The 27921-nt window shown below is 41.0% G+C and overlaps 1 protein-coding gene across 1 annotated transcript in view; it reads right to left on the reverse strand.

Annotated features, from left to right (window-relative positions):
• LOC122810579 (1-aminocyclopropane-1-carboxylate synthase-like protein 1) overlaps positions 1-27921 on the reverse strand; it is a 790733-nt gene that overhangs the window by 220356 nt on the left and 542456 nt on the right. Inside the window, exon 12 of the mRNA XM_044082158.1 lies at positions 22213-22258. Coding sequence (XP_043938093.1) covers positions 22213-22258 — 46 coding nt within the window. The remainder of the gene's footprint in view (positions 1-22212; positions 22259-27921) is intronic.

Raw genomic sequence — 27921 nt, forward strand, 5'->3', positions numbered from 1 at the left:
AAAGTGCCTGCGTGTGTGAATGTAAAAGTGCCTGCGTGTGTGTATGGGAGAGCAATCAGTAAAGGAATGCATGGAGAGACTTTTGAAGTGCCTGCGTGTGTGTATGAAAGAGCGATCAGTAAAGTAAGAAACTCCTGTTCATAAAAAATAAAACGCACCATATTAACACTTTTTATTTACATGTTGTTGTTTGTCTTTCGTCTGTTTCCCAGTAAGGGGTCGCCACAGCGGAACTCCGGTCTGCTAATGACTGGCAGTAGATTTTTACAAAACGCCGAGGTGCCAGCTCGATGCCCAACCTTCAACGAAGGCACGCCCATTTACGCACGCATGTCTTTCAAACGCTACCCAACCGCGGGGAGGACATGCAGACTCCACACAGAAGGCACTCCCAAGCCAAGCCGAGAATCGAACGGGAGAACCTCTTGCTGTGAGGTAACAATGCTACCGCCGTACCACCGCGGCATACTAACACTTTTTAAATTACTAATCTTAAAACCCTTAGAAAGGCAGTTATTATTTAAAGAGCTACCTGTACAAGGGATTGTAATTTACCATGCCTGGGAAACATCTTACTACTTTTGTGTTTCAGTATGGTGACATGTTGTATATTGCCTTAACTTTATTTAGATTTGGTGACCCTTCCTTCCTTGAACATATATTACCATAAAACTCGAGAAATTATGTATTAAATTTGCATTTCAATTTAATGTCAAAATGATTTGCATATTTGTAAAACTTGGCTTATAGAATCATTGTTTCTGTGTTTTGCCACAGGCTGCATCGTCAAAGATAATGTTAACATTCAGAATGCCTGGGATAAAATATATTATACATCTGAAAATTTCTGCAACCGATCTTACAACCCAAATTAAACTCCTGTATCTTCTAAGACCTTTGTGATTAAAAATGTATTTGTTATTCTGTTTTTAGGATTCACCTCCATTTAGTAGTATAACCTGCCTTCACATCCATTTTGCTAAAAACAGTAGCACCATTCAACATAATGATAATGTCATTAAAAGTGCTTTCCCTCAGGATGGCTTTATTTACCATACATATATCAATGCTACAGTCATAGTGCAGGTGTGTTTTGGCATAGGCATGGTATGCAATGACTAGCCATTCACTCCAACATCAAGAACTGACAAGCCATTGTCACAATAGCACAGGCATCTGGTATCCCACAGCAGTTCTATTAATTTAGTTTTGAATGCTTCCAGATTGCTTTGCTCCCTAGCTACTCCTGGGAGATTATACCAGCCTGCTGAATCCAGCTTTGAGAATGCATGTTTTCCTGTGGTTGTCTTGAAACATGGTCTGATAAGTATTAAGCCATCTTCCTGACTGTCTCTCAGATAAGAGTTTGGTTAATATGTAGTTTGGATTTTAGAGGTAGACAAAGTCCCATTTTAATAATTTCTATATCTTTGAACCAAGTAGAAAGGTTGTTCTTTCATTGATGGGTAGGCTACTTGAAGCATTGGAGGAAATAGCAAAGATGCATATTTGGTTCTGCAAGTAATTAAAATCTACAGATCTTTGTAAAAGTAACAGTACAAGTGTTATTTGTATTTGTGGTAGAGTGAAGAGCTATTAAAGGGAGCCCATGCTCAGTTTTTGGGATAAGTATGTTTATAGCTTTGGTTGTGCACATGCTGGAGGCGAGAAGGTATGAGAGCTTGTAGCATAAATTTAGTTATTTAAGGTTCTGCTAATATTATCTGCATGGTTTGTTAATATGAGAGTAGGGTCCAATGTGATCCTGGATATTTTTTGCTCTGTTACTACAGGCAGCATATTTCCTGATGTGTCAGTTATTGTCAGGTGCAGAGTTTTAGCAAGCTATTATGGGGAGCCAAAGAACATTACATTTGATTTTCTCTGACTAATAATCAGCATATTATCATGTGTGCATTGGCAGATCCTTGCAAAACTTATTCTGAGTTTTTGCATAGGGTGTTAAGTGTTTTTACTTGATTTTAACAGCAGATGATAATCAGCATTCATTCCTATATTGAGCTGTGATTTCTTGTGCCACAGATGATGACCTGTAGCTTGCTCAGATATGGTAAGGGACACTCTCCAGTTATTTGCATGTGGGTAAATGTCTGGGTGTCATCCGGTTTGAAAAATATTGAAGAATACTTGCTGCTAATCAAGACTGAGACACATTTCCACCTTGTGTCCCATTCTCTTGTGCCTCATGGTCTACATGTGTGCAAGGCAATTTAGCCTTGCACTGACAGAGTACATTCTGTGGCTTTAAACCATGTGTGTGTAATGTCACAAATCCGATGTTTCTGTATTCTCTACAGAGCTTGTAGGTTGTGCAGTTTCTTCTGAATTCCTTCTGATTGTATTTGCATTGCCATTATTTTTGTCACTGTCTTGATGTGAAATCTTTTTTCAATGTGTAATTGTTTTGTTTAGCATATGGTCATCAGTGATTGTGCTACAGCACTTGAAAGCAGTGGTAGAAGCACATCGGTGAGTATATTTGCTTTTTATGCATATGGCTGTGGGTTCTACTACCGCAACCTGTAGATGGATAGGAAATCGTAAGTTGTACTCTAATGTTGGGTGCTGTAGTTGTGACTGTCTTAGTTTCTTTGGTTTGCCATCCATTCCCTATTGCAGTGTTATTTTTTTACTGTAACCTAGGCAATGCATTCGTCAAAGGCAGTAGGCACACAATCTGTAGATGAAACAATGAAATGGACATTGCAATGGATAATTCAGATCTGCCTTATGCAAGGCAGCAGTTAAGGGACTACAGTACAAGGTCAGACCATTGGGAAGGCACCATTTTGAGCTTTTACCCCGGGATGCCGCTGGAAACGTTCATAGTGTGCTCAGTCAAACTAACCAGGTAAACAACTGTATAACAAAATATTTACTGCAACTTGCTAAGAAAGAGCAAACCTCTACAGGTAGCCAGTAAAGTGAATCAAACCAAACAGCCAGAGAATCATGGAAATTTGTTTATACAGGAAAAAATCTTAATTACATCTGGTAACAGGTCATGTTACATTTCAATATGTTCATTTTATTCAGTAGTGCAGTAAAACCGATGTTTGGAAACACAGAAATTCTTGTACATTCTGCACGGCAAATGATGCTTAGGTGGTGTATCGTTTGCATACTTCTCTGTTGTATTTGCACCAGATACTGCTAGTGTGCAGTGCGGGGATAGAAAGATTAAAACATTACCCTGGTATCAGAGGTGGCAGTGCAACATATTCATAGTGGCTTAACATGAGAGTAGCTCTAAGCAAGCACAATGTGAAACCTGAACAAGCACCTAGAATTATTCAGTGCAGCTTCCACACCTTAAGTCTGAAAATGAATTCATATACTCACATGAACAGGAGCAGCTGCATATTGATGGCTAAAGGTGTATGGGCATGTCGGGTGTTTACTACACTGCAAAACTGGTATGTAATGGTGGAGATATTTGGAAGGCATGAGCAAACACACCAGTATATTAAAGCCATAGCACCAATTGAACTGGAGGATGGCAAATAGATTTAGTAAGGGATTTTGTCCATCCACAAATATTTCAACAGTGATTCTTTGCAGTGGCATCCATTATCTGTTTCAAGGTAAATTAACCTTGATGTCCTTTATTTTAAAAAAAAATCAATAAAAATTTTACTTTGTTATAAGTGACTTCTGGACACAAGAAAAAGGAAGGGGAAATATAGCAGTGTGGTTTGTATGTACAAAGACAAATCCAGGGACAATGCAAAAAGTTTTTTTTTTGCAAACCAACCAGTGGAGTAAAAACATATGAAGGCAAACACTGCATACCAACACACTTTGCACATGTAAATCTCAATTTTTAACAAGGTGGAAGCATGAAGTGATACCTTAACATTTAAATTAATGAAGATCTAAACTGGTTAATAGTATAAATGTTTTATTCTTCAGCTCCTTGGTGCAAGACCTTACTGGATGTGAATGCAGTCAAGTAAGGCCATGGCTATAGTGCAGCAAAAAAATGTCCCCTCTAACAAAGGAAATGCTAGAGCAAAGATTAAATTACATGAGTCAAGCACCCTGCTGAGATCTGCCAATCAATGGAATTACCAGGTCAAATTACCCTCAGGACTTTGACAGCTAGGGAAGCTAAGTGTTATGGGGGAGGGGAGAAGTAAATGGACTGGAATTCATTGTCTCACAAATTAGTGCCATTTAAACTAAATTAGAAAAAAAGGCAGCAGTAAACAGCACTCTGAGTGTGTTCTGTGGCATTTGCACTGTTTCTGTTTTAAGTAGTCATTCAGCAGCAGGGAATGTTACTTACACTGTTCTATTTTACTCAGTACTTTGTACGCATGCAGGATCTATGAAATGACAGGAACTTTAGGCAAACGGAGGCCTGCATGATGTAACATTTTTGAGCCAAACAATGACTTCTGGGATACTGAATGGCAACCTGATTTATCCAAACCACGTCAATATGCCAGCCTCCAGGTGGTCAGAGTCTGGAATTACATATAACAATATTTAAAATCCTGTAAATAATCCCAAAGTGCTGTTAAAGTGTAGGAAACATCATGCCATGATGTTTTAAACATGTTTTTTGAGTCTGTGGGTGCAGTACTCTTTGGTCTGTCCCTTTCTTTATCTTTTTGTTTTTTGAGAATATCCACAGACTGCTGACTGATGGATGCCATTTCGTAATGCGAGGAACTACTTTGGAAGTGCCTGGCTACAAATTCAGCTCTATGGTGAATAGTCCTAGAATTGAAAAGTGCACAGAACCAACAACAGGGGACGTCATGGGCTGGGCCTAGACAAGTAACACACAAAGTATGGAAGTCTCGGTGTGGTATTCGTTTTCCACAGTGGAGACAATTGTTTACTTTTTCGGACATCGGTTAGTGAAAGAAAAAGGTCCCCAACAGGGTACTTAGCTTTAGTCGTTTTCAGATACAACTTCCACTCTGGCAATGACCGACCGGCACACATGTAAACTGCTTTTGCTTTAGGCTCCAAGGCAAGAAAGACTGATGTAATGGCGATGGCTGCTCTCCTTCATACCACTGATGACCTGACATCAGTCCTCAGGTGACAGCAGCCGGTGCAGGGGAAAAGCTTGACTTTGGTATTCGAACCGACCGAGGGCTACCAAGCAGGGATAACCCACAAGTGATGACTGCAACAGTGAAACACAAAGAACATCTGCAAATTTATTTTACTACAGAATCTGACATTGCTGCCCATTTTGTTTTTGCCTACCCAAGCACTGTGAGTACAGGACACCTACACTGTAAAATCCAAGAAATACTGCATAAACATGATGTGGAGACTCCATACCAGTATTCTGTAGCTGATACATGACCAGTGTATTACTATCTACTCTTCGGTGCTCATCTAACTCAAACTTAATTTATGTTTTAAAAACCTTTCTCTGATGTTAACTGTACTCTTTAAATTAGATTCTGCACCACTGTGATTGTTTCTGTTAACACTATTAATTATTATAATTTTTGGAGCTTTTCTCCAAGGGCCTCCATTAAAAAAGAGTTCTTATGTCCAGCTGGATTTCAACAGTACACAAATGCAACTGGTGTCTGTCTTTCTTCCACCTTGATATGTATCAAACTTTATATAAAATAGGGTCTCCTTGGTGGATCCAGGAGCAGGAATATCCCTTGCTGTTACCTTCAAATTCAGCTATGTTTCTCTTCTAATTCCATAGCATGTCTCCTGGCAGTGCATGCTACATCTGCAATCCTGGCCTGGCAAGTGGCACTACTGCTTGCATTGGCAGGAGACATGCAAATTCTTGAGCATGGAAAGCCAAAGATGAAAAGAGCCAAAGTGAAGACAGAAGAAGGCACATTCCCAACTAAAACTAACACAGGAAGTGCCAAACTGAAGACAGAAGAAGGCACATTTCCAAATGTAAACTAATGCAGGAAGTGCCAAACTGAAGACAGAAGGCACATTCCCAACTGTAAACTAACACAGGACATGCCAAATTGAAGACAGAAGAGGGCGCATTCCCAACTGTAAACTAACACAGGAAGTCAATGATATCAGCTCTTAAGGTGGTTATAGTTTGTGGCAGTCATCCATAGGTTCATAGGTTCATACTAGGCTATCTGCCCAAGGGCATTTATAAGCCTAGCCCATAGTTATGTGGCTTTCGCCACCCCTTTAGTTTGAATAAAAACTATGCCTATCATTTTTCTGTGCCTCTGTCAAGCAGTGACACTGAAGTAATCCCTGGGGTATATCTGTGGATCTCCCATCCATTGGTCAAGATTCCTCTTGAACAAGGCCAGTGAGGTGCTCTGCCTCACATGTACCGGGATTTTGTTCCACAGCATAGGGAGTCTCTGGGTGATGAATCTGTCCCTCCAGCACGTTCTACTTATAACCGTGTCAAGGTTTAAGTCTCCCGCCCTTGTGGTTCTGTGGGATCTAGATTTTTTGAGGTGAAGCATATTCATCAAATCTGGGTTTGACATGGCCTTATATGTCAGGCACAGGTCACCTCTGAGCAAGCGGTATGAGACTGAATCCAGGTGACCAGGGTTTAATTAGCTGCCCCAGCACCTGAGCACCCAAGAAAGGGAGAAGGGCAAGTGAAGGAGTGAGGCCTGCTTGTCCCTCCTAGGGTGAGAGTGGGAATGTGCGCTCTCAGAGGCATATACAGCAGTGTGATCTTCTTAGTGATGGCTAGAGACACCACACTTTGTGCTGAGGGAATGATGGCTTGAAGGCAACAACCCTTGCAGAAGTGAGACTCACTGTTCATGGACAGCCCATTATTTAACTCCTCTGTGGGGCCTCCCCAAGTTTATACTTAGGGTTGGAGCAAAAAAAACAGAAAAAATATGAATTACCCCAAATGGCTGCCTGGATGATGACCCTTCTTGGTTAACTCTTGACCAGTACTGAAAGAATGGATTAATGGACCACAAGAGGGGAGCAGGGGCAAATATATATATATATATATGTATGAATAAAATGGATCTGTCAAAGAGTCTGAGGAGGGAGGAGAACGTTAAGTTGAATTTTATGTAACAATGGCATTAGCAGCTGAAATCTATACATGCAAATTGTGACTTTCAGCTGACTACATCTGCAACAAAGGTTCAGCCCCTTGTATGAGTGATGTAAGGACTTTGCCTTATGAAGAATAACATTTTTTAAAGCATTCAGGGATTTTTAATAGTTTATCCAAAAAGATCTCTGAACATGGCAGATTTCAGTCAATCACCCTACATCTACAATGACATGGAGGTTGTGGCTGCTCTGGGGACTATGTAATAAACAGAAGAAAGAAGTGGATTAGTCTCCCATACAGACCACTACTGATACACTAGTGTTCTGCAAACTAAAATATACAAAAATTGGCCTGTACCACAGCTTATACAAAGACATCCTTTAACCTTACTGCACAAGTTTTCTAGATCTGTGTGAGGCACAATAAGGACATCCTTTAACCTTATGGCACAAGTTTTCTAGATCTGTATGACACACAGTAAGGACATCCTTTAACCTTACTGCACTAGTTCTCTAGATCTCTGTGGGGCACAACAAGGACATCCTTTAACCTTATGGCACAAGTTCTCTAGATATCTTTGAGGTACAATAAGGTCATGTTTTAACCTTACTGCCCAAGTTATCTAGATCTGTGTAAGGCACAATAAGGACGTCTTTTAACCTTACTGCACACATTCTCTAGATCTATGTGAGGCACAATAAGGACGTCCTTTATATTTACTGCCCAAGCTCTCTAGATCTGTGTGAGGCAAAATAAGGCCATCCTTTAACCTTACTGCACAAGTTCTCTAGATCTCTGTGAGGCACAATAAACTAGAGTTATGTGAAGCTACTCAGTATTCCCATAGATTGCATTGAATCCTTTATCCAAATGTCTTTTTCTTTCTTTCTTTCTTTCATTTACTGCATTCAGATAATTAATTCCTGAGCATTTTACATATAAAGTACGATCAAAAAAATATGGTTACAGTTCGCACCCTCACACAAATGCACCATGATCTTCATAAGGATCATTGCTCAGTGCATTAATAATAAGAATGGAAAAGTATTAAGTAGTGGGGGGGGCCAAACCATGCATGAAGGTAGAAGGTTACAACAAGCTCTCCTTATAAATCGGGCATCCAGCTTGTAATGCTTAAAGCTGCAAGTAAAATTTCCCATGGCACCTTCACTAATACTCAGGGCAGAGATGCCTTTGTGTAGGCTGCAGTGGTATCAGCTAGCCCAGATGGATGCGCCTTGACCTGTTTAGTCAGGATCTTACTATACATGTGCAAAATGAAATGGTGTTGGCCAATCATTTGGAGAGGGTTTGCATAAATATTGCTTGGTCCTGTTTGCCTAGCATAAAGAGCACACATAACTGGTCAGTTTGCATGAAATTCTAGGCTCTGTTAGCATAATATATTAGTGGTCTGGGTATATCCACTGTGTCGTAGACTTTCTATCCCTTAATTCAAAGACTGAAGTAGAACACTGGTTAATTGGATAATGTGATTTGGAGACGGTTTAGACAGCATCTTAGGCATAAAGTAAGAGTTTGCCTTCAATGCTGTCTTGCTCAGTGGAAGGTAGTATAAGGCCCCTGCACAATTTAGCTTGCAGTTTAGAGATTTGTCTGGTTTAAACTGCACCTACAAGGAAAGGAGGTCTTCCAAGGATAAATACTTTTACACAGTTTTACTACAAGGTTCAGAGACAGGCAGAAATAGCTTCCCCTATGACAATATTTAGATCCCAGCACACATGGTCCTATGGCACAGATGGACAAAGCCCAGACTGAGGCTCAGACAACTTGTGTTTGGCTAACAGTATGAGCGCAGGAGGTAACAGGTGTGGAGGATGGGAGAGACACACCATTGCCAGCTTGCCCATCCTGGGGTAAGGGAGACAACTCAGTTTGCTGTATTGGTGACTCTACAGACAGGCACTCAAACAGCACTGAGCCTAAAAGGACCATGCCATCAGTCAGCTACTTAGCCAGGAAGCATGCATGGAGGCACAATGCACCTCCTAGGAAGCAGAGACAGTGAAGCCTGCAAGCCATCTACACAGAAAGTAGTTATGGCTTGTTAGCACAAATGCCCATTTTGACAAATCCAAATCTCATCTCTGGGGGGGGGGGGTTGGGGTAGGCTGATTAGGTTTTCTTCTTGGTCAGAAGAAACAAATGGTCTGTAAGATTCTCATTCTCATATTCTTGAATGGGCATGTTTTTCACCCATCACTGGGGGGACAAATAAGCTGACAGTGTAGTGGTGGTGAGGGAGTTATCGAACTAATAATTCAAGTGAGAATGGATGGATTTATGGACAGCCCGTTATGAAACAGCTTGATTAATGTATTTGCTGAAACAGGTGAATTCAGTGGAACACAGGCATAAATGACTGACAGATGTACCTTTATAAAGCAGTAAGACAGGTTTTCATTTTATAGTTTCATAGTTTAGTACTAGGCTATCTGCCCTGGGGCATTTGTAAGCCTAGCCATAGTGATGTGGCTTTTGCCACCCCATGAAATGGTACAAAAATGTACAGAATAAATTTAGAATACTGTGCCTCTGTCTAGTAGTGACACAATGAAGGTCCCCTTATATAATAGAATGTTTACTGTGCCCCTGTCTAGCAGTGACACAGATGTGACCCCTGGGGTAAACTTACGATCTCCCATCCACTCATCAAGATTTCTCTTGAAGAGAGTCAGTGAGGGGCTCTGCCTAATATGTACTGGGATCTTGCTCCAAAGCATGGGAAGCCTCTGGGTTATGAATCTATCCCTCCAGCATGTCCTATTCATACTTGTGCCGAGGTTTAAGTCTTTAGCTCTCGTGGTCCTGATGGATTTGGATTTTTTGAGGTGGAGCATGTCCATCAGGTCCTGACTGGACATGACCTTGTACGTCAGGCAGAGATCACCTCTGAGCAGGCGGTATGCTACTGAATAGAGCTGAAGTTTCTTTAGTCTGGCAGAATAAAACATATGTTGGAGACCCTTGATCCTCTTGGTGAGGTACTTTTGTGGTCTCTCCAGCTGTTGCAAATGCCGGGTGAGGTACATACCAAATGGGGCATTGTACTCAATCATGGGTCTGATGAGGGAGGAGTATAGGGGTACAATGACATCCTTGGATCTGGATGTGAATCCCTTCATGATGAGGTGTGCTGGGATAAGTGTTTTTCTAATCACTTTGGCAACGTGGGTGTCAAATGAGAGGTCGCTGTCAACTTGGGTCCCTAGGTCTCTGATTACATTTTCTGTACTCAGTGGGTTGCTGTCTATGTGATAATTTGTGGGTACTTTGTTTTTCCCAAAGGGGATGACTATACACTTTTTGGCATTTAGTTTAAGGCCGTGACTCCGGCACCAGTTGCCCGTTTCTGTGAGGCCTTTTTGTAGGATGTATGTGTCCGCTGGTGTATTGACTATGGCGCCTAGTTTGCAGTCATCTGCGAACTTTGTCAGCCACAACCCTCCCATGTTTGCTTTAACATCTGAGAAATAAATGCCGAACAAGAGGGGTCCCAGGACAGATCCCTGTGGGACACCACTTGTGACTGGCTTTGAGTCTGACATTGCTCCAGCGATTTTAACTTTATGGGTTCTGTCCTTTAGCCAGTTTGCAACCCATCTAGTGACATAGGGGTTTACGTTTAAGCTGCTGAGCTTATCTATGATGCCTGAGTGGGGTATTGTGTCGAAGGCCTTAGCCAAGTCCAGGTAGGCTGTGTAGACTGCTTTGCCTCATCAATGGCTCTAGTGACTGTTTCGAAAAAGTCAACCAGGTTCAAAAGGCAGGATCTGCCCTTTACAAAGCCAAACTGGGTGGGGTCAAGTGTCTGTAGGTCCCCTATGTCTCTGTTTATGAGTTCCATAATGATTCTTTCCATAGCTTTGCAGACCAGGCTGGTTAAGCTTATGGGGCGGTAGTTCCCAGGGTCTGTAGAGGTACCCCCTTGTGGAGTGGGACCACTGTTGCTGTACGCCAGTGTTCAGGTACATATCCTGTAGTAAGGCTAAGGTTAAATAGCATTTTTATGTGCGGGTTTAGCTCCTCTTGGAGTTCACGTAGCACACAACCCGGGATACCGTCAGGTCCCATTGATGCTGTGTTTTTAGCTTTGTTGAGGGCGGTTCTCACTTGGACATCTGAGATGACAGGGAGATTACATTCAGCTGGGATAAGTATTTCTTCTTTTGGGAGTGAGGGAGGGGAGAAATTTGCACTGAACCTGTCAGCCAGAATGTTGGCAATATCTGTGGGTTCAGTGTATTTTTTGTTTTTGTGAACTAACTCTGAGCATATCTGAGGGTTTCCACCCAAGTTTCTAACACAGCTGAAGAAGGCTTTGTAGTTATCTTTAGTGTCCTTAGCGATTTTTCTGTCAAAGTTGGCCTTGGGGGTTTTTATGAGAGAACGTAGTTTTCTGCTAATGTTGATCAGAGATGTCTTCCCCTTATGGTATTTTGCTCTGACGTGCAATTTGTTAATGGCTGAGGTCCACCAGACAGGACGCTTGCCTTTGATGGAGAGGGACTTGGATTTATTTGGGATTGCATGATCCATGCATTCTTGGAGATGTCCATAGAAAGCATTTGTGAAGGATTCGGCATTGTGGGATGTGGTATCCACTGGCCCAGTGGGCTTAAAGGATACCATCTCAGTCTTAAGAAGAGTGAAGTCTGCTTTTGAGAAGTTTTTCACTGTGGTCTTTTGTGCTGGGGGTGGAGGTGGGATATGTATATCCAGGGTGATTAGTTTGTGGTCATATCTCACTAGTGAGGGGTATACTTCCGGTGTGGAGCATTTTGTCCCCATGTTTGTGATGATCAGGTCTAGTATATTATCTCCCCTAATGGGAGAGGTGACTAGTTGTTTCAGTGCATTTGAATTTATGAATTCCAGGAACCTTTGGGCTAGGGTGTTAGGGCTAGAATAATGTACCCAATCTATGTTTGGGTAGTTGAAGTCTCCCAGTATTATGGTATTTTGTGATACATTCATATCCTCCAATGTCTTCAGGAAGGCAGAGTGGGGTTCCTGAGATTGGGAGGGTGGTCTGTAACATGCTACCAGTTGTATAGCAGTTTTGCCTATGGTTAGTTGCACCTGTATGGTCTCTGATGCTTCATGTGTTGCTACTAACCTGGAGGTGTGGGTGTCCTTGATGAATATGGACACTCCCCCTCCCTTTGTGGTTTGGCCCGGGTTTTGGGGCCGAAAAGCATGATAGGAGGTATAGCCTGGTAGCGCTGGGGTGCTCTCAGGAGCCTTGAACCAGGTTTCAGTTACTGCACAGACGTCGATGTTCTACATGCTGAGGAGTGCATCGAGTGCCTGCATCTTGAGATTTAGACTTCTGGCGTTGAGCAGCATTACCCTTAGTTTTTTTCCATTTTTGTTTTCTAAGGAGGTGGGTTTGTCTTTTGAGCCTTGCCTAAAAAAGGCACTATGGGGGTGGCAAGAGCCTTAGCCAATATCCGAAGCCCAGTGGTGACAGGTGTAAGCCATCCTCATGGCAGCGTGGCTTGTCCAACATGTCATCCCAGGCAGACAGACATTGGATCCCCTTAGAATGACACCAGTACTTCAGCCAATTATTAAAGCTGATCATCTTGTCTTTGTATTGTGGCATCATTCTTGGTGAGGGCAAGATGCTGCTCAGAGTCAGGGTCATACCAGCCTGGGCTACATAATTGGAGAGCTCCTCTATGTCTCTTTTCATGTAGTCCAGGGAGGTACGTCTCAGGTCATTCACACCAGCATGGACAATGACGGAGTCATATTTGTACTTGCTTTGGAGTGACCTGAGTGCATGTGTTATGTGGCGGATCCTAGCTCCCGATAGGCAGCTCACAGTCACCCTCTCCTTGTTCAACCTGGTAAGCGGGACATCAGTGTGTCTGACTATAGAGTCACCTATTACTAGTGTATCAGGCATGGTGTTTGGCCTTAAGGGCTGTGATTGGTTGACACACTGATTTATTGAAGTATGTGTTGCATGTGTTTTGTTTTGAGGTTGTGGATTTTTGGATGTCTGCTTTGGGAGCCTCTGTTGTTTTGGTAAGTTTTTTATTAGAGCCTCCGAGTATGTCTTTGTGTTTTTATGTGTTTGGTTTGCAGTTGTGGTAGGTCTATGTGGGACTGAGTTTGTTGTGTGTGTGGTTTCCATCTCCTCCTGTCTGGTCGTGCCAGCCCTGAGTTGAGAGAGTTCAGCCTCCAGTTTGGCTATATAGTTGCATCTCTCACATGTATTTGTGTTTGTTGGGAGGAGGAGAGGGTTGTCTGTGTACATGAGACAATTGTAGCATTGTCTCAAGATACCCAGATTAACCAGCTGAACTGGAGAGGACGCCAGTAATCTACCACTCGACATGCTAGAACAGTATAAGGGAGTGCTGTGCCTTTAAGGGAAGTGGATATTCACAGGGGTGGTAGGTGGATGTAGTGCTTTACTTAGTACGAGAGTGCTTACTTAGTACAGAAGTTTTGAGAACAAGTGCTAGGCTTATAATATATTGAGTAGTCTGATTATACTAAGAGTAGAGCTTCCTTACGGGAAAATTTGAAGAGCAGACTTGGCGGAGCCAGAAGAAGTTTAACCTTTTTTAACCGGCGCTGCGCTATGCGCAACGCAAGGCAGAAACGCCGGATTTTAAACAGGGAACTACAAAAGAGCTAGAAATGGTCCAAAACAACCAATTACTACAGCTCTTGTGCTGAGGTCACTTCCTACAGGGACAGGTAGGCTGCTCAAGGCTCCCCACTCCCACTGGTGAGCAAAGAAACTTCCCTCTATCCAAGTAAGGTAATGGACAACACAGGAACTACACCACAGCCCAGAATACAGCAATGCCTGTAAACTGGTCTAAACTAGTCGAGGAGAGGCGGGAAAACAAGGATTATTGTTTTGTTTTTTTGATAGAAACACACAGAAAATGCAGAAACAGTGATAAATCAGTTACACAGGCTAGCACACTTTAGTGGGCAGCCTGTAAACTGGTCTAAACTAGTCGAGGAGAGGTGGGAAAACAAGGATTATTTTTTTGTTTTTTTAATGACTCTGAAAGGTGCTGTATGATCTGAGGGGTATTTTCTTCTTGCGTAATACAGCAGTTTGAGCAAGTCCAATAAATTAAATATAACTGATCAAACAACAACTGTCTCCATTTGATATACTGTTTCCAATCTCAAAAGTAGACATTAACTGCATGATGCCGAGCCATTCAGTGGGAGTTCCCTTTAACTGAGAGAGACATTTCCAACTCAGCAAGCAAAACTATATTAATTTCATACACTCAAACAGTGACTTTAAAACCTCCAAATGCTATACACAGTATAATGTACATTCAAATGTATAAGCTATGTATGACCCTGCTTTTTCTTTGTCTAGTCCCTCTTCCTCTGATCCCATAAGTGGCTGTATGAAACTACGGCCTTCCAGTTAATGGTCACACAGGTTACTCCTGAGCATGACTGGCAGCTGTCTTTACTCCTTGAGCAGAGTTGTTCTTTCCCAAAGTTTCAGTCTGATGCATAGTGTGTGTGTGTGTGTGTGTTTGGGGGGAGGGGTACAGCTCTCTAACCTCCTTTGATGCAGGGTTTTTTTTTCATGGATTTAGGTAATGGCACTGCACTAGTTACACACACCTACCCCAGTGCCAAAGTGCCATGCACAGACATGTGAGTTACTCTCTTGTATACAAATGTGGTACAAAATGAAAACCAACACTTAAAATCAATACTTTGTTTACCATCTAAAAAATGTGAAGTGCCATTTTGGGCATGTTCATTTTTCATAGAGTTAAGCTTGCATTTTAGTACATATACAATGTAGTAGGTGGCAGTGTAGCCCACAGGATACAGCACAGACTAAGATGTCAAAAGACTCAGAATAGATTGTTTTCATCCCCAGAGCTACCACTTACTGTGACAAAAAACTAAAGTTAACCATCATCTCTTCACTTAATTCTTTCAAACTCTCATAGGCAATTAAACCTGTGATAATGTGAGGTAGTGCTAGGTATGTCAGAGAGAGGGTAGGGGCAGTGGATGTGTAACATATGACAGCGTAGCTAGCTGGAGTTTTGTAAAGAATTTTATGTCATTTGTATATCAAACTGATTTGCACAGATGCTTTGCTTAAAATGTATTTGTAAAGCTGCTTGCATTAAAAATGTATCAACAGTAGGTCCTGCTGGACAGAAAAGAAATATACATTTATATCAGACTGTACTGTTGTAACTGAGGAAATGCATATATGTTAACAGAGGATGCTATAAAGGAAGGGGTTAAACTCAGCTCAGCTTACCTTAAGAAAAATAGCCAGAAATTAAATGACTTGGTTTAGGCCATAAAGACTTTATCTCACAGGCCTGAATGCAGCCAGAGACACAATGTCTAGGAAAGGCATGGGCTCTTACTGTCCTTACTGATGAACTAACTGCTACCCTGGGGTGCCAGAGAATGGCTGGTTGGTTTCTACAGGAGGGAATAAAAGGGTTGGAATTGTTTTAGTGTCTCCAGATGCTGGAAGAAGCATTAGCAAAATCTTAGGTGTTTATTGTGACACAACTATGCTAGATCCTGGTTCAGCTTCTAGTTGAGGGGTAGTGTGGGAACCACAGAGTTGGGTGACCAGATGTGATGTCATTCTGCAGCCAGCACTGATAGTGGATTTAGATATTAGTGAGAGATCTGATAGTCGCATTCAGCACTCTGTTTTGGACCTTATAACAAAGATACTCATCAACTTCTTCTTGCCTTGCTTTTCTTAAGTAACTTAAATAGGGAATAGTAATTCTTCAATTAGAAAATATAGTGAGATTAGTTAAATACTGTTTTTCTATACATGTCTTGAGTCTTTCCATCTGTGTTATTTTTTTATATTTCCTATGAATTGAAACTCTGGCGTTTACTGTAAATAGATCATGTTTTCTATTTTATTTTTTACTATTAAATATACTTAATCCTTTCATTGTGGCTGGTCTTTTAGAAAATATTTTAACCTTTAAGAATAACTGCATTTATATGGTGGCACTGTGGTTTCATTCTCCTGAAAGTCTTGGCACTTGGCTAATACTACCATTTGTGTGTGTGTGTTTGTGTGTGAAAGTTCTGCAGACAGAAAGCTGAAGTGTTATTTGGGACCTGGAGAGGAAAGCCCAGCCCCAGGTCTGGAGTGTGCTCCCTGTGTGCTCTTAAGGGAAACTGTGCTTGGTGCAGAGAACTGCATCTGAAAATACTGTCTGTATCCATTTTTGTTCTAAGTGAACATTCCCCACCAGTGTCAGTGGTGAGGACTGAGGCTCCTTGATTACTGTCCCAGAGGAGGAATGTCACAAACCCCTACCCATTTTGTGTTTCTTAAAGCTGCTAAAGCCTTTTTTATAACAAACGTTTAAGCCGACCTTCCAATGAATATACCACCAACACATAAAACTTCATTATAACCCTTCCTCTTAAGTCAATGGACAACTTGCCTGCTGACAACCTATTATTTTATAATAATAATAATAATAATAATAATGAAAAACAACTGTGGCACCAACACTTGTACACTGGGTTTATCACTACAAAGTACAGTTATGTACACTTACCATAAATGTAGATGTACGAGTGTATTCACTGTTGCAGTTATCACATTTGGGTTATCTGCTTGCAGTAGCCCTCAGTCAGCCTGATTATCAAAGTTGTAGGTCCTGCGTTGGTTGCTGTCTCTCATCGTCCGTGACGTCAAGGGTATAAAGCATGCAGCCGATGCCATTACATCAGTTTTTCTTGCCCCAGATGTCAGGCGCACCCCTTAATGGGAAGCAAATATATATATATATATATATATATATATATATATATATATATATATATATATATATATATACACAAGGATATACCTCCAACAAAAAAGCAAATACACCAAAAAGCTTTTAAGTATAGTAAAGACGAATAGAGGTATAGCCAAAAGAAGTCAGGGGGCTGGAGGGAGGGTAACCAGGACTGCAACAGTGAACACACTCGAACATCTACATGTATGGTAAGTGTACACAACTGTACTATGCTCTTTGTGTTTCACTGTTGTAGTCATCACATTTGGGTAGATTCCCAAAGCTAAGGATGGGAGGAGAAATTTAGATAGCATTAGGACCAGCTATAAGGCCCTGCAAGACTGTAGTGGCAAATCCAGCTCTGGGTTTAGAGAAAATTGGCAAATGGTAATGCTTGGTGAAAAGTATGTACAGAACTCCAGGTAGCAGCTTCTAGGATCTCTCTGGTAGGGACACCTCTGAAAAAGGCTGTAGAGGTAGATGCAGCCCTGGTTGAATAGAGTCTAATCCCGTATGGGATCGATTTTCCATGGTGCTTATAGCAGAAATTAATGCAATGGCCTATCCATTTAGAAATGGTTTGCTTTGAAATAGCCTTCTCCTCTGCCCCTGCAGCAAATCCCACCAGCAGTTGTTCAGATTTCGTTTGAGGTTTTTAGTCATGTCCAAGTAAAATCTAAGTTGTCTGTGCACATCTAAGGAGTGCAGTATCCGTTTCCCTTTGTTCTGTGGATTAGAAAAGAAGGTCGGCAAATGAATGGACTGATTAAGAGCCACACTGGATACCACCTTGGGCATGAAAGAGGGATTGGTCCTGAGGGACACCCTGTCCGCATGAAAGATGATGAAAGGCTCCACTGCCATAACGGCCTGTAATTCAGATACCCTTCTTGCTGAAGTGATTGCTAAAAGGAAAGCTGTTTTCCAAGATAGGAATTTTAACTCTGCAGTTGCAGCTGGCTCAAAAGGAGGAAGAATGAGTTTTTCCAATGCAAAGTTAAGGTCCCAGGTTGAAGTTGGGGCTCTCCTGGGTGGTCTTAAGTTTTTGGCCCCTCTGAGGAACTGCTTGAGCAGTGGGTGAGAAAAGAGGGGTGGTTATGTGTTGTAATGAGCTGAAATGGCTGAGGCGTGAATTTTGATGGAGGAAAAGGAAAGGCCCTTGTGAAGCATCTCAGTTAAGTATTGCAGAATCTGAGGTAAACTGGGCGCTGCTGTGGCCATCCCTTGAGTTTGTTCCAGGCACAGAATCTTTTCCATTTTTCAGCATAAGATTTTCTAGTACTAGGCCTCCTTGCCTCCAAAATGACATCCAACACTTGTTTACTAAGGGATGGTAAAGGAGAGATTAGGTAATTAGCCAGGCTGCCAGGTTCAGGGTTTGAAGCTGGGGGTGCAGAATCTGGCTCTCCTGCTGTGACAGCAGGGTAGGGGTCTACGGCAAGTGCCATGGGGCCAGCTGTGACACACTGCGCAAGAGGGGGTACCAATGTTGGCGTGGCCAGTCTGGTGCAGTCAGTATCATCCTTGGTTTGTCCTGTTTGATCTTTAGTAATACTTTGGAGAGGAGAGGCAGAGGAGGAAAGGCATAAACTGATAGATTTCTCCAGCTGAAGGACAGAGCATCCACTTTCCAAGCTTGTTTTTGAGGAGTCCTTGTGCAGAATTTGTCCAATTGACAGTTCTGGCAGTGGCAAACAGATCTATATATGGGCTCCCCCATTTGTTGATCAACATGATGAAAGTCTTTGGTTCCAGTTTCCACTTGTGTGGGTCCATGAGATTTCTGCTTAGTTCGTCTGCCAGTGTATTTAGTTTTCCTGGCAGGAATTGAGCCTGTAGATGCACTTGGTAGCTCAAGGCTGTGTTCCACAGAGCCATGGCTAGTTTGCAGAGGGGGTAAGAATGGGTACCCCCCCTGTTCGTTTATGTACCACATAACAGTGGTGTTGTCCATCTTTACCATTAATTGTCCTGGAAGAATGTGGTCCTTGAAAGCTGTCAAAGCATTCTGTACAGCTAACATTTCTTTTTGATTGATATGCAGGTGCATTTGACTTGGGTTCCATTTGCCTGACTGCACTGCCCTGCCAGGTGCGTCCCCCCCCCCATGCATAGTCTGATGCGTCTATTGTTAGGGTTTGGGCAGCAGGGGATAGAGTGAATGGTAGTCCCTTGTTTTGGTGGCAGGCCTCTGCCCACCAAAGGAATTCTAACCATAGGCAAGGTATGACAGGAATCATTGCTTCTAGATCCTGAGAATGTTGACACCATAGGCTTTTTAGATGCCATTGTAGTTTCCTCATATGGAATTAGTAGAATGCACGAGGCCATGAGCCTCAAGGCTTGCAGTATTTGCATTGCAGATAGCAGGAATTTGTTTCTCTGGCGTGAGGAAAGCCATCTGGGAAGTTGTGTTTAAGCTTGCTCCCAGGGTACCAGATGTGATTTATTTTCGTTTATGGTGTACCCCAGACAAGTTAACACCTTTTGTACAAATGCCAGATGATTCAAAAGTATGTCCTGGCTTTCTCCCTGAATTAGACAATCGTCCAGGTATGGGTATATTTGAATATTTCTTTGCCTACAAAATGCAATGACTGGTGCTAGGCACTTTGTGAATACCCTGGGCACAGTAGATAAGCCAAAGGGCAGTGCAGAGAACTGATGGTGCATGCAGCCTGCTTTGAAGCGTAGTATTTTCTGCAAGATTCCCTGATTGGGATGTGCAGGTAGGCTTCATTTAAAACCAGTGTTGCCAACCAGGCATCTTTGCCTATCATGGGAAGCAACTGGTGAAGAGTTAGCATCCTGAATTTTGGAATCACTAAAAAGGTGTTTAGGATAGACAGGTCCAGGATAGGACACCATGAGTTGTCTTTTCTGGGTACCAGGAAAAATCTTGAGTAGAAACCTTGTTCTTTTTCCTCTTCTGGTACAGGCTGAATAGCCTTTAATCTTAAGAGAGAGTACCTGCTTTTGAGCCTCTGCCCACTGATTTGGGGGTAGATCTGGCCAACCGTTTGGGGCTGGTAACATGTTGAAGTGAAATCTGTACCCTTGAGAAACTATGTTTAAAACCCATTTGTCCTGGGTAATGAGTTCCCAGTTTTTTGCTTGCAGAGGAATCTTTCCCCCTAAAGGAGCAGTCAGTTGAGAAGTGCTTGGAAATTTTAAAGTTAAGTCACTGAGACAGCTTACCATAGGGGGGAGTCTTACTACTCCCTGATTTGGAAGTGGAAGCCCCCCACTGCTTAGTCCTGTATGTATCCTGGGACTGAACCCTGGGTGTTCTGCTGGTTCTGGGTTTGAACTGAGAAGGCCTGGAAGAGGCAGGAAAGGATCAATTTTTTTAGGGCCAATGCCTACTAAATCTAGGAGGCTGCACTAGTAAGAAATCTCTAACAGTTTGCATAGATTTAGCTTTTTCCTCCATCTTTTTAAGAACTTCTTCTGCTTTGTCGCCAAACAGGCGGTCCTGATTTAAGGGAGCTTCCAGCAATTTAGTTTTAACATGATCTGGCAAAGACTGCTCCTTAAGCCAAGCATGCCTCCTAAGTACAAACCCGGTGACAGCAGCCTGGCAAGATGCCTCTAGTGAATCAAAACCACATTGCAAAGTATGTTTTCCAACCTGTTCAGCAGAATGCATTAAATCCTGTAAATCAGCACAATCAGGAATCAACATCATTTTCTGTTTAAACAATCTGATAATATGCTGCTGCTACTTTAACATATGAAACTGGCAATTTAAGGCCCTGATGGCCAAGGTTGCAGAGGTGTACACCTTCTTACCCCATCTATCCAGGGACTTGGAATCTCTATCAGAGAAGGTAGGATTTTTGACAGTAGTAGCTTTAAATCCCTTGGGTCCTGTGAAATGGTCTCAGGATCCGCAGTAGGATTTTTAAAAAGGAACTTGCGAGAATCAGGAACCCTGTAATATCTATCAGGTTTTCTCGGAGCAGGAGGTAAAGAGTCAGGGGCCAAGCTAGATTCTGAAAAGGCATCGTCAACAATTTCCAGCACAGGATGGATAGCTAAAGGCCTGTGTTGGGGCAGACGTAAGAAACCTCTAAGCCTCTTTTTAGAATCAGAGTAATCCTGGCTTTCCCAGTGAAAATGCTCCCTAAGTGTATGCAAGGTTTCACCAAAAGAAAAATCCTCTGGGGGAGAAGCAGATGGAATAGAGTCCTCTGCATCAGAATCCTCATAGGTGGATAAGGGTAAATTCTGGTCATCGGAGGAGACAGAAATTTCAGAATCCTGGTCAGAAGTATCATAAGCAAATTCAGTCCTAGGTCTCTTAGAGGGGGAAGGTTGGGTTACCCTGATTAAAGTAATAAGGTCTTCAGCCATTCTTATCATTTGTTTTTTTAGGCATAGAGGCCTGACCATGCGGTCTGGGCGTCAGTTTCCTAGGCATGGTTCGAGTTTTAGGCCTACAAGAAGAAGATGGCGTTGGTTTAATATGCAAGTCAGTAGACCTGAATACACCCTCAGAAGCCGGTGCCTGCACAGCGGCTCTGGACCCATCCGAGGCAGAGACATCCGCAGGTTCCACAGTTGAAGCATCTTGCGGCATACCAGACTCCGGATGGGTCTCAGTAGAGGCTTGCGAATCTGTAGTAGTGGGTATCAGGGGCTGCGAAAGTGCCTCACTGAGTACCGGTGAACTGGCGACTAGCTTAGGAGAAGCGTCGTTGGCAGCTTTGGACCTAGGCGGCCTGTCTCTGTCTTTATCTTTGTGTTTTTTCGGAATGTCGGGTGGCTTACCGAAGACATCTGGATAATTGAACAGAGTACCAAAATATTTAGAAGCGAAAATGTACCGACGACGAATATTTCGTGGTTTAAATAAGGCACAAAACCAAAAGCGAGGTACGTCATGGTCAGAGCCTAGGCAAGGAATACAGTACGAATGAAAATCTTTATGAGGTATTTGCTTTCCACAAGAAATACAATTAATGACTTTTACTGACATCGGTTTAGAGCAAGAAAAAGATTCCCCAACGGGGTACTTTGCTTTAGTTGAAGACTTCGGTTCTGAAACTCAAAAACGAAAATTTCAGGAGTCGGCCAACCGGTACTTGCAAACTGCTTCTGCTTCGGGGATCGCACAGTAAAAAAGACTGATGTAATGGTGTCGGCTGCATGCTTTATACATCTGACTACCTGACTTCACGGAAGATGAGACAGCAACCAACGCAGGACCCAAGACTTTGATAATAAGGCCAACTGAGGTCTACTGCAAGCAGATAACCCAAATGTGATGACTGCAACAGTGAAACACGAAGAACATCATAAGAATATGTTGCACACAAACAAAAAAAAAAAATCTACTTAACAGTAGCTGATGATGCTTACCTTACTAAGAGCCCACATCACATGGGTTCGCTGTGGATCTGGTAGTCTAGAAAGAAAATAGGAAATTAGAAGTAACACTGATATAACAAGAATGAAAAAAATATTCACTACAAGTTAAATATTGGCAACATAAGTCATAAAAGTACTGCTGCTGTTCCCAAGTTATAAAGTAACACTGACTCAGGTCTGAATGCACCTTGTTTACGAAATCACATCATCTTGTATTGAGGACCAAGTAGACAGGCTCAGAGGAGCGTCTAAATCAGGGTACCTTTTTGGCTGGGCTTGTATAGGCCCCAGGGCCAATAGCCTAGTACCTACCTATGAACCTATGAACTTTTCTGCTGTGATTTTAAATATTATTTTAAGTTACTATCTTTACTCCTGTGCGACCAAAGTTAAATCCAATTCCCTATGTCACAAAGTAGACCAACTTACATTTTAATATTTTTAATCCAAGAGCACCATAAAACAGGTTATTGCTAACTGCTGCTCTCTTCTGCACATAAAGGAAATAGCTTGCTGTGATGGAAATGCACATTCAGTGACATATAGATCTTTTAAACATGGTTCATCCACCACACATATGCTGACAAATTTCAGAAGATGATGGGAAAGTCTGTGGAAAACTAATCCTGGAGTCTTTATAAAAGTAATGCCATAAAATGATAGGCCACTGAATTTAAGCAGTAGTGGAAAACACATAGCTAAATATTATTACAATTTAAAATTAAAAAAAAAGGTACGACTACAATTTACTAGAAATATACTAATTACAATACAATTATTCTCTTAATCTAACATGGGGTCATGAGACATGCACAGCCTGTCCCAGCACTCAGTGTGTGTGCAATGTGTAGAAATGTGCCCTAAATGGGGTGCCAGCTCATCAATGGAAGTGCATTCAAATGTATGCACACACACCCACCACTCCCTCCCAACAAACACACATGGCTCACACTCGTATGGACAACTTCTGTGGTTGCCAACTTACTAACAGCATATCCAGGTGATTTGGGAGGAAAACACAGAGCCTAAGGAAACCCACATGGACTAAGGAAGGATGTGCAGACTCCAAACAGAAAGCACCTCAGCCCAGAATCAAGTTGGTAAACAAAGTGATGTGATCATTCACATTTCTATTTTAATGTGACTAAAGGAATTCAGCAGGACTTGAAGAAGGCATCTGTTATACAATAAAACATTCAGTATTATCCTGTGATAAGTACTCCAACTGGGATTTTTTTACTCAATAAATGTATGTTTCACTAAAACCCTATTTGATTTATGGCCCAAGTGATTAAGCATACATAAACTGCAAAGTTGTTCCAGCTCACAATAGATTATATTAAAAAAGGAGGTGCAAGTGGACAACCCCCTACATGAGGAGTTTGGAGAAAATGCCCACAATTTATCCCAGACTAAAAAAAAACATCAATTATTGCTCGTCAAAGTTCAATAAAAAGCTCCATCTATCCAGTATGTGTTGACTACATGCACATGTGGGGTAAAAGTGTATAAATCCCACCTGCTGTACTTAATATCTGATGGGAAGTGGTATGCTGTCTTGATCCACACCACTACAGGCCAAGTAGTTATAATTCTGGCTACAAGGATTTCCCCTACCTTACACTGAGCTGAGTGCCTTCCAGAGCAGTCTTACCAATAGCAACTGAAACATGGTCACAGATCTTTCTCAAAAACACACACACACACACACACACACACACACACACACACACACACACACACACACACACACACACACACACACACACATTTTTCACAAACAGTGGGTGTTAATGACAGTACAAGCACCCTCAATCCCAATTTATGGCAACATTGCTGAAAACCAGATTAAGATGGCAAAAATCAAGAACATACATTGCTGTTTACTGTTAAAGCATTAACACCTACTGGCAATCAGTATATTTGGTAGCAGATTTCTGACTGCCCGTAGCCTGGACAGCAATTACCTACAGCTGAGAGTATAAAGAAGAATAAAACGTAAATAAATCTTTTAACCTGAATAAGAAAACTGCCTTTTTTTTTGCATTTACTATTCAGTTACAGTATTTTTTTTTTTTTACATTTAGTTGTGGCAATGAATAATACAAATTCAGTACCACAATTAAGTTCTAGAAGAACAAAAGTGCTGTTTGTGGTCTGCCTTACAAGTTCTACTGGTTTGAATGGGATATGGAAGCCTATAAGGCTAACACTAAAGGAAAGGTTAAAAATGTAGCATGATCAGTGCTGTTGGTATTAATGATCTAAAATAAGATGCTCTGAGAGGTCACACACTTGTTCTTAGATAACAAATATGTAACAGTACCAATGCAAACCACAAATCCTTAAGCTCAGAAATAAGCACATCAGCAGTTGCAAACACTGAAAAAATGATCATACAACTCTTCACTTGAAATAAATGAAATAAAGCACTTCACCTGAAAAATAAATATATACAGAAAAATAATCTTGCATGATCCTTTTTAAAAAGCCTCTAAACAGATAGATGACAGACGCAAACTCTTAACAGCTAATCTACATTACATGTAATTCAACATATATTGCGCCCTACCAGTCACTTAGCTGTCAAGATAAGCACAGAATCTGTAGAGATCAGTTCTTATAGGCTTTATAGTCTCCCTCTCTATTTATGTACCCCAGGGAAGATTTCTTGTGGTAATTTTGTTTCCAAATTTTGAAAGAGGCTTTCATTTTATGACAGTTACATATTTCTGTCAAGAAAGGTCCCAAATAAATTAATCTCCTCTGACGTGGAACAGTATGCAGGTAACAGAAGAGCATTAGAACTAATCTCCTCTGACGTGGAACAATATGCAGGTAACAGAAGAGCATTAGTCTTCACTTTGAAACAGCAGCACATTCCTACAGCTGTAGATGCACAATTATTTACAAGCAGTCTCAGACATCTTTAATACTATTTACTAACTAAAAAGACTAGAACAATGCAGCTTTACTTTTCTCTTTTAAAGAATCACTGAAATGTGTTCTCAATTCAGCACAGCTTTAGTACAGCTCAGTTCTCATTTGCATTATCCTACTTAAATTGCAGTCCCATTTTCAGTTTACTGCAGCTTTTCATAGTACTAGACCTATTTTTCTTATTATTATTAATACAAAGATTGCACTGTATTATTTAGTATTGACTTTGGCACTTTCTGTTTACAGTTTTGGAGACCTTTCCAAAGCCAACATTCCTTCCTTGGAGAGGGTCTAGAAAGAATCCCAATGTGAAGTGATTTCCAATGATGTCAAGGTCAGACACTAAGGCATGTATTTTTGAATCACAGAATGGCAGGACTCGTCAGCATGCACACCTATATCCTGTGAAATTTTAAAGTAAATTGTACAAAAATCTCCAAGGAAAAAGAGGGGGCATGGCACAAGTGAACAAACAGCAACTGATAAACAGAGCCACACAGAAAATAAATCAGTGTAGTAGAATGATGTGTACTTTTTGATATGAATACAATCTGTGTAAAGTTGATTTAAAACAAGTCACAGATAATTAAAGACCATAGACTGGCTTACAGAAATAATGTTACCCTGTGATGGAAAACAACTTCTATTAGTGTCATAAAAGTATAACATAAAGTTACTCATAACTCCCACAATAATCTCCTTTGACCAGATTATCCAATTCAGAGATGCTAACAATGTTAATAAAGCAACTAGCATGAAACCAAAACATGCTCTTTGCCCACACCTTACAAGAAGGTTCAAAAAGAATAGAAAATCAGTATGTTCCTCCTTTAAACAAATAAATGCAAAGGCCATTTTTCAATAAAAAAATAATTTAGCATTGCCTATAAAATTACAATAAGCTCTGAATAAGAGGAAAGGACCGTCTTTCCAATGTAGTAGTATAAAGGTTTGACAAATCACCCCAGAGGTGAGTTAAAAGTCACGAAGGCCCGATATGTGAGAGAACAAGAGACCCTCAAAGCTAAGAACCAAAAGCACTTCTATTGTTACCATCTAGTCCAGATTTCCCTTGCATTTCAAACTAATTATATTGGAGGTTCCAAAATTGTAGCTGCAGTATTAGCAGCAAAAACAGAGTTCGAGGCTGAGAACCATTTCAAACACAAAAAAGCCTACAAACTTCTGTAATCTGTTAACAGAAACTGGTAAAGGAAGTGTCTACGACCTCCAGAAGGTCAACAAAGAACAGAAAAAGTGAAGTAAAAGGGACAACAACTGGTGTAGACAGCAATTTCAGCTTAAAGAAAAAAATATGTCAGAAAAGCGAAACAGTGACCAAATGTACTCTGAGACTTTTAAGGTGGTTATTTGTTTGAATATACAAAGACAAGCAGAAAGCTGCAGGAAACCGAAGATGTTTTAACCAGGCATTCAGACGAAACAAATGGTATGCAAACTGCTGAAAAGATGATGGAAAAAATGGTGGAACAGCAATTAAAATATAAACAAATGACACTTTATGAATAAATGAAACTTTATTAGAAAATGACTCTGTACATTGACCTTTCCATTGCTGATATTAAAACAGAGATAAGTACTTCTAAATTGACATTGAGAGAACAGCCAAGATCTAGAACGATTAAACTGCAAACATACCAGTTAAAAGGTGGACATTATTTCATTTAGTGGAGGAAGGGAACAATCTTAAAAACATTGGTGACAAATGGATATATGTGGATAATGACTTTTCATTTCAATAACAAACTGAAAATAAAACCATTCACCAGAAGCACGCTTTTCCTGTAAAGATGCTAAAGACACTCCTTTCTTCTCAATATGCAAAGCCCAGAATACTGATGTTCCACAGTTGTCAAAAAGGTCAACGAACCAGTTCAGAAAAAATGCCAATACGCCTTAAAACACCAACACGATTTTATTCCAAGTAACAAAGTGAGCGCTTTCGCCAATAGGCTTCTTCAGACTTATAAAATAGCACTCAAATGCAAACATTTAAATACAACTTACTAAGCTGTGATTGGTTCACACAATTTCAAATTAATTGATTATACACATATTTAACTCTAAAAATGAGTATGAACCAGTTAAATAAATATATAACCTACAATCAGAGAGGTACATAAAATCATAAAAATGTACCTAAATCAAATTATGTATATATATATATATATATATATATATATATAAAAAGAAAGACATAAAAACTTTATAATACCATATACATAAACATTTACTAAAAGCACTAGAATAATCTACCTATTCAGACTCCTAACATACTATAACATTATTTGGGTCTGAATATCCTTCTATTTTTCAAGATGGGTTTAACTTGAACTTTGTCATTCAGGCCTGGTGGTTCATCGGCTTTCAGCCTGATTATCCATCTCATTTCGCTTTCTAGAGTTAAATTAATAATATCACCCCCTCTAAAATTGATATTCAAACACTGTAAGACACTGAATTTAAACATGTGGTTCTGTCCTAATGCCTGATGATGCTTGGCTAAGGCATTTACTTCTGAACTCGTTCTAATGTGGTAATTATGTTCCCTTATACGTTCCTTAAGGCTCCTATTAGTCTTGCCTACGTAGAAGGCTGAACATATGACACATCTTGCGAGATAAACCACATTTTTACTGTTACAATCAGTTCCAGTATCAAAATAATACTTATAATTTGTAACTGGATGAATAAATATGGTTTCTTCATTTATGAAGCCACAGTGATTGCAACTACCAC

This window comes from Protopterus annectens, chromosome 9.part0 (genome assembly GCF_019279795.1).
Source record: "Protopterus annectens isolate FY-2018-M chromosome 9.part0, PAN1.0, whole genome shotgun sequence".
Taxonomy (NCBI): Eukaryota; Metazoa; Chordata; order Ceratodontiformes; family Protopteridae; genus Protopterus; species Protopterus annectens.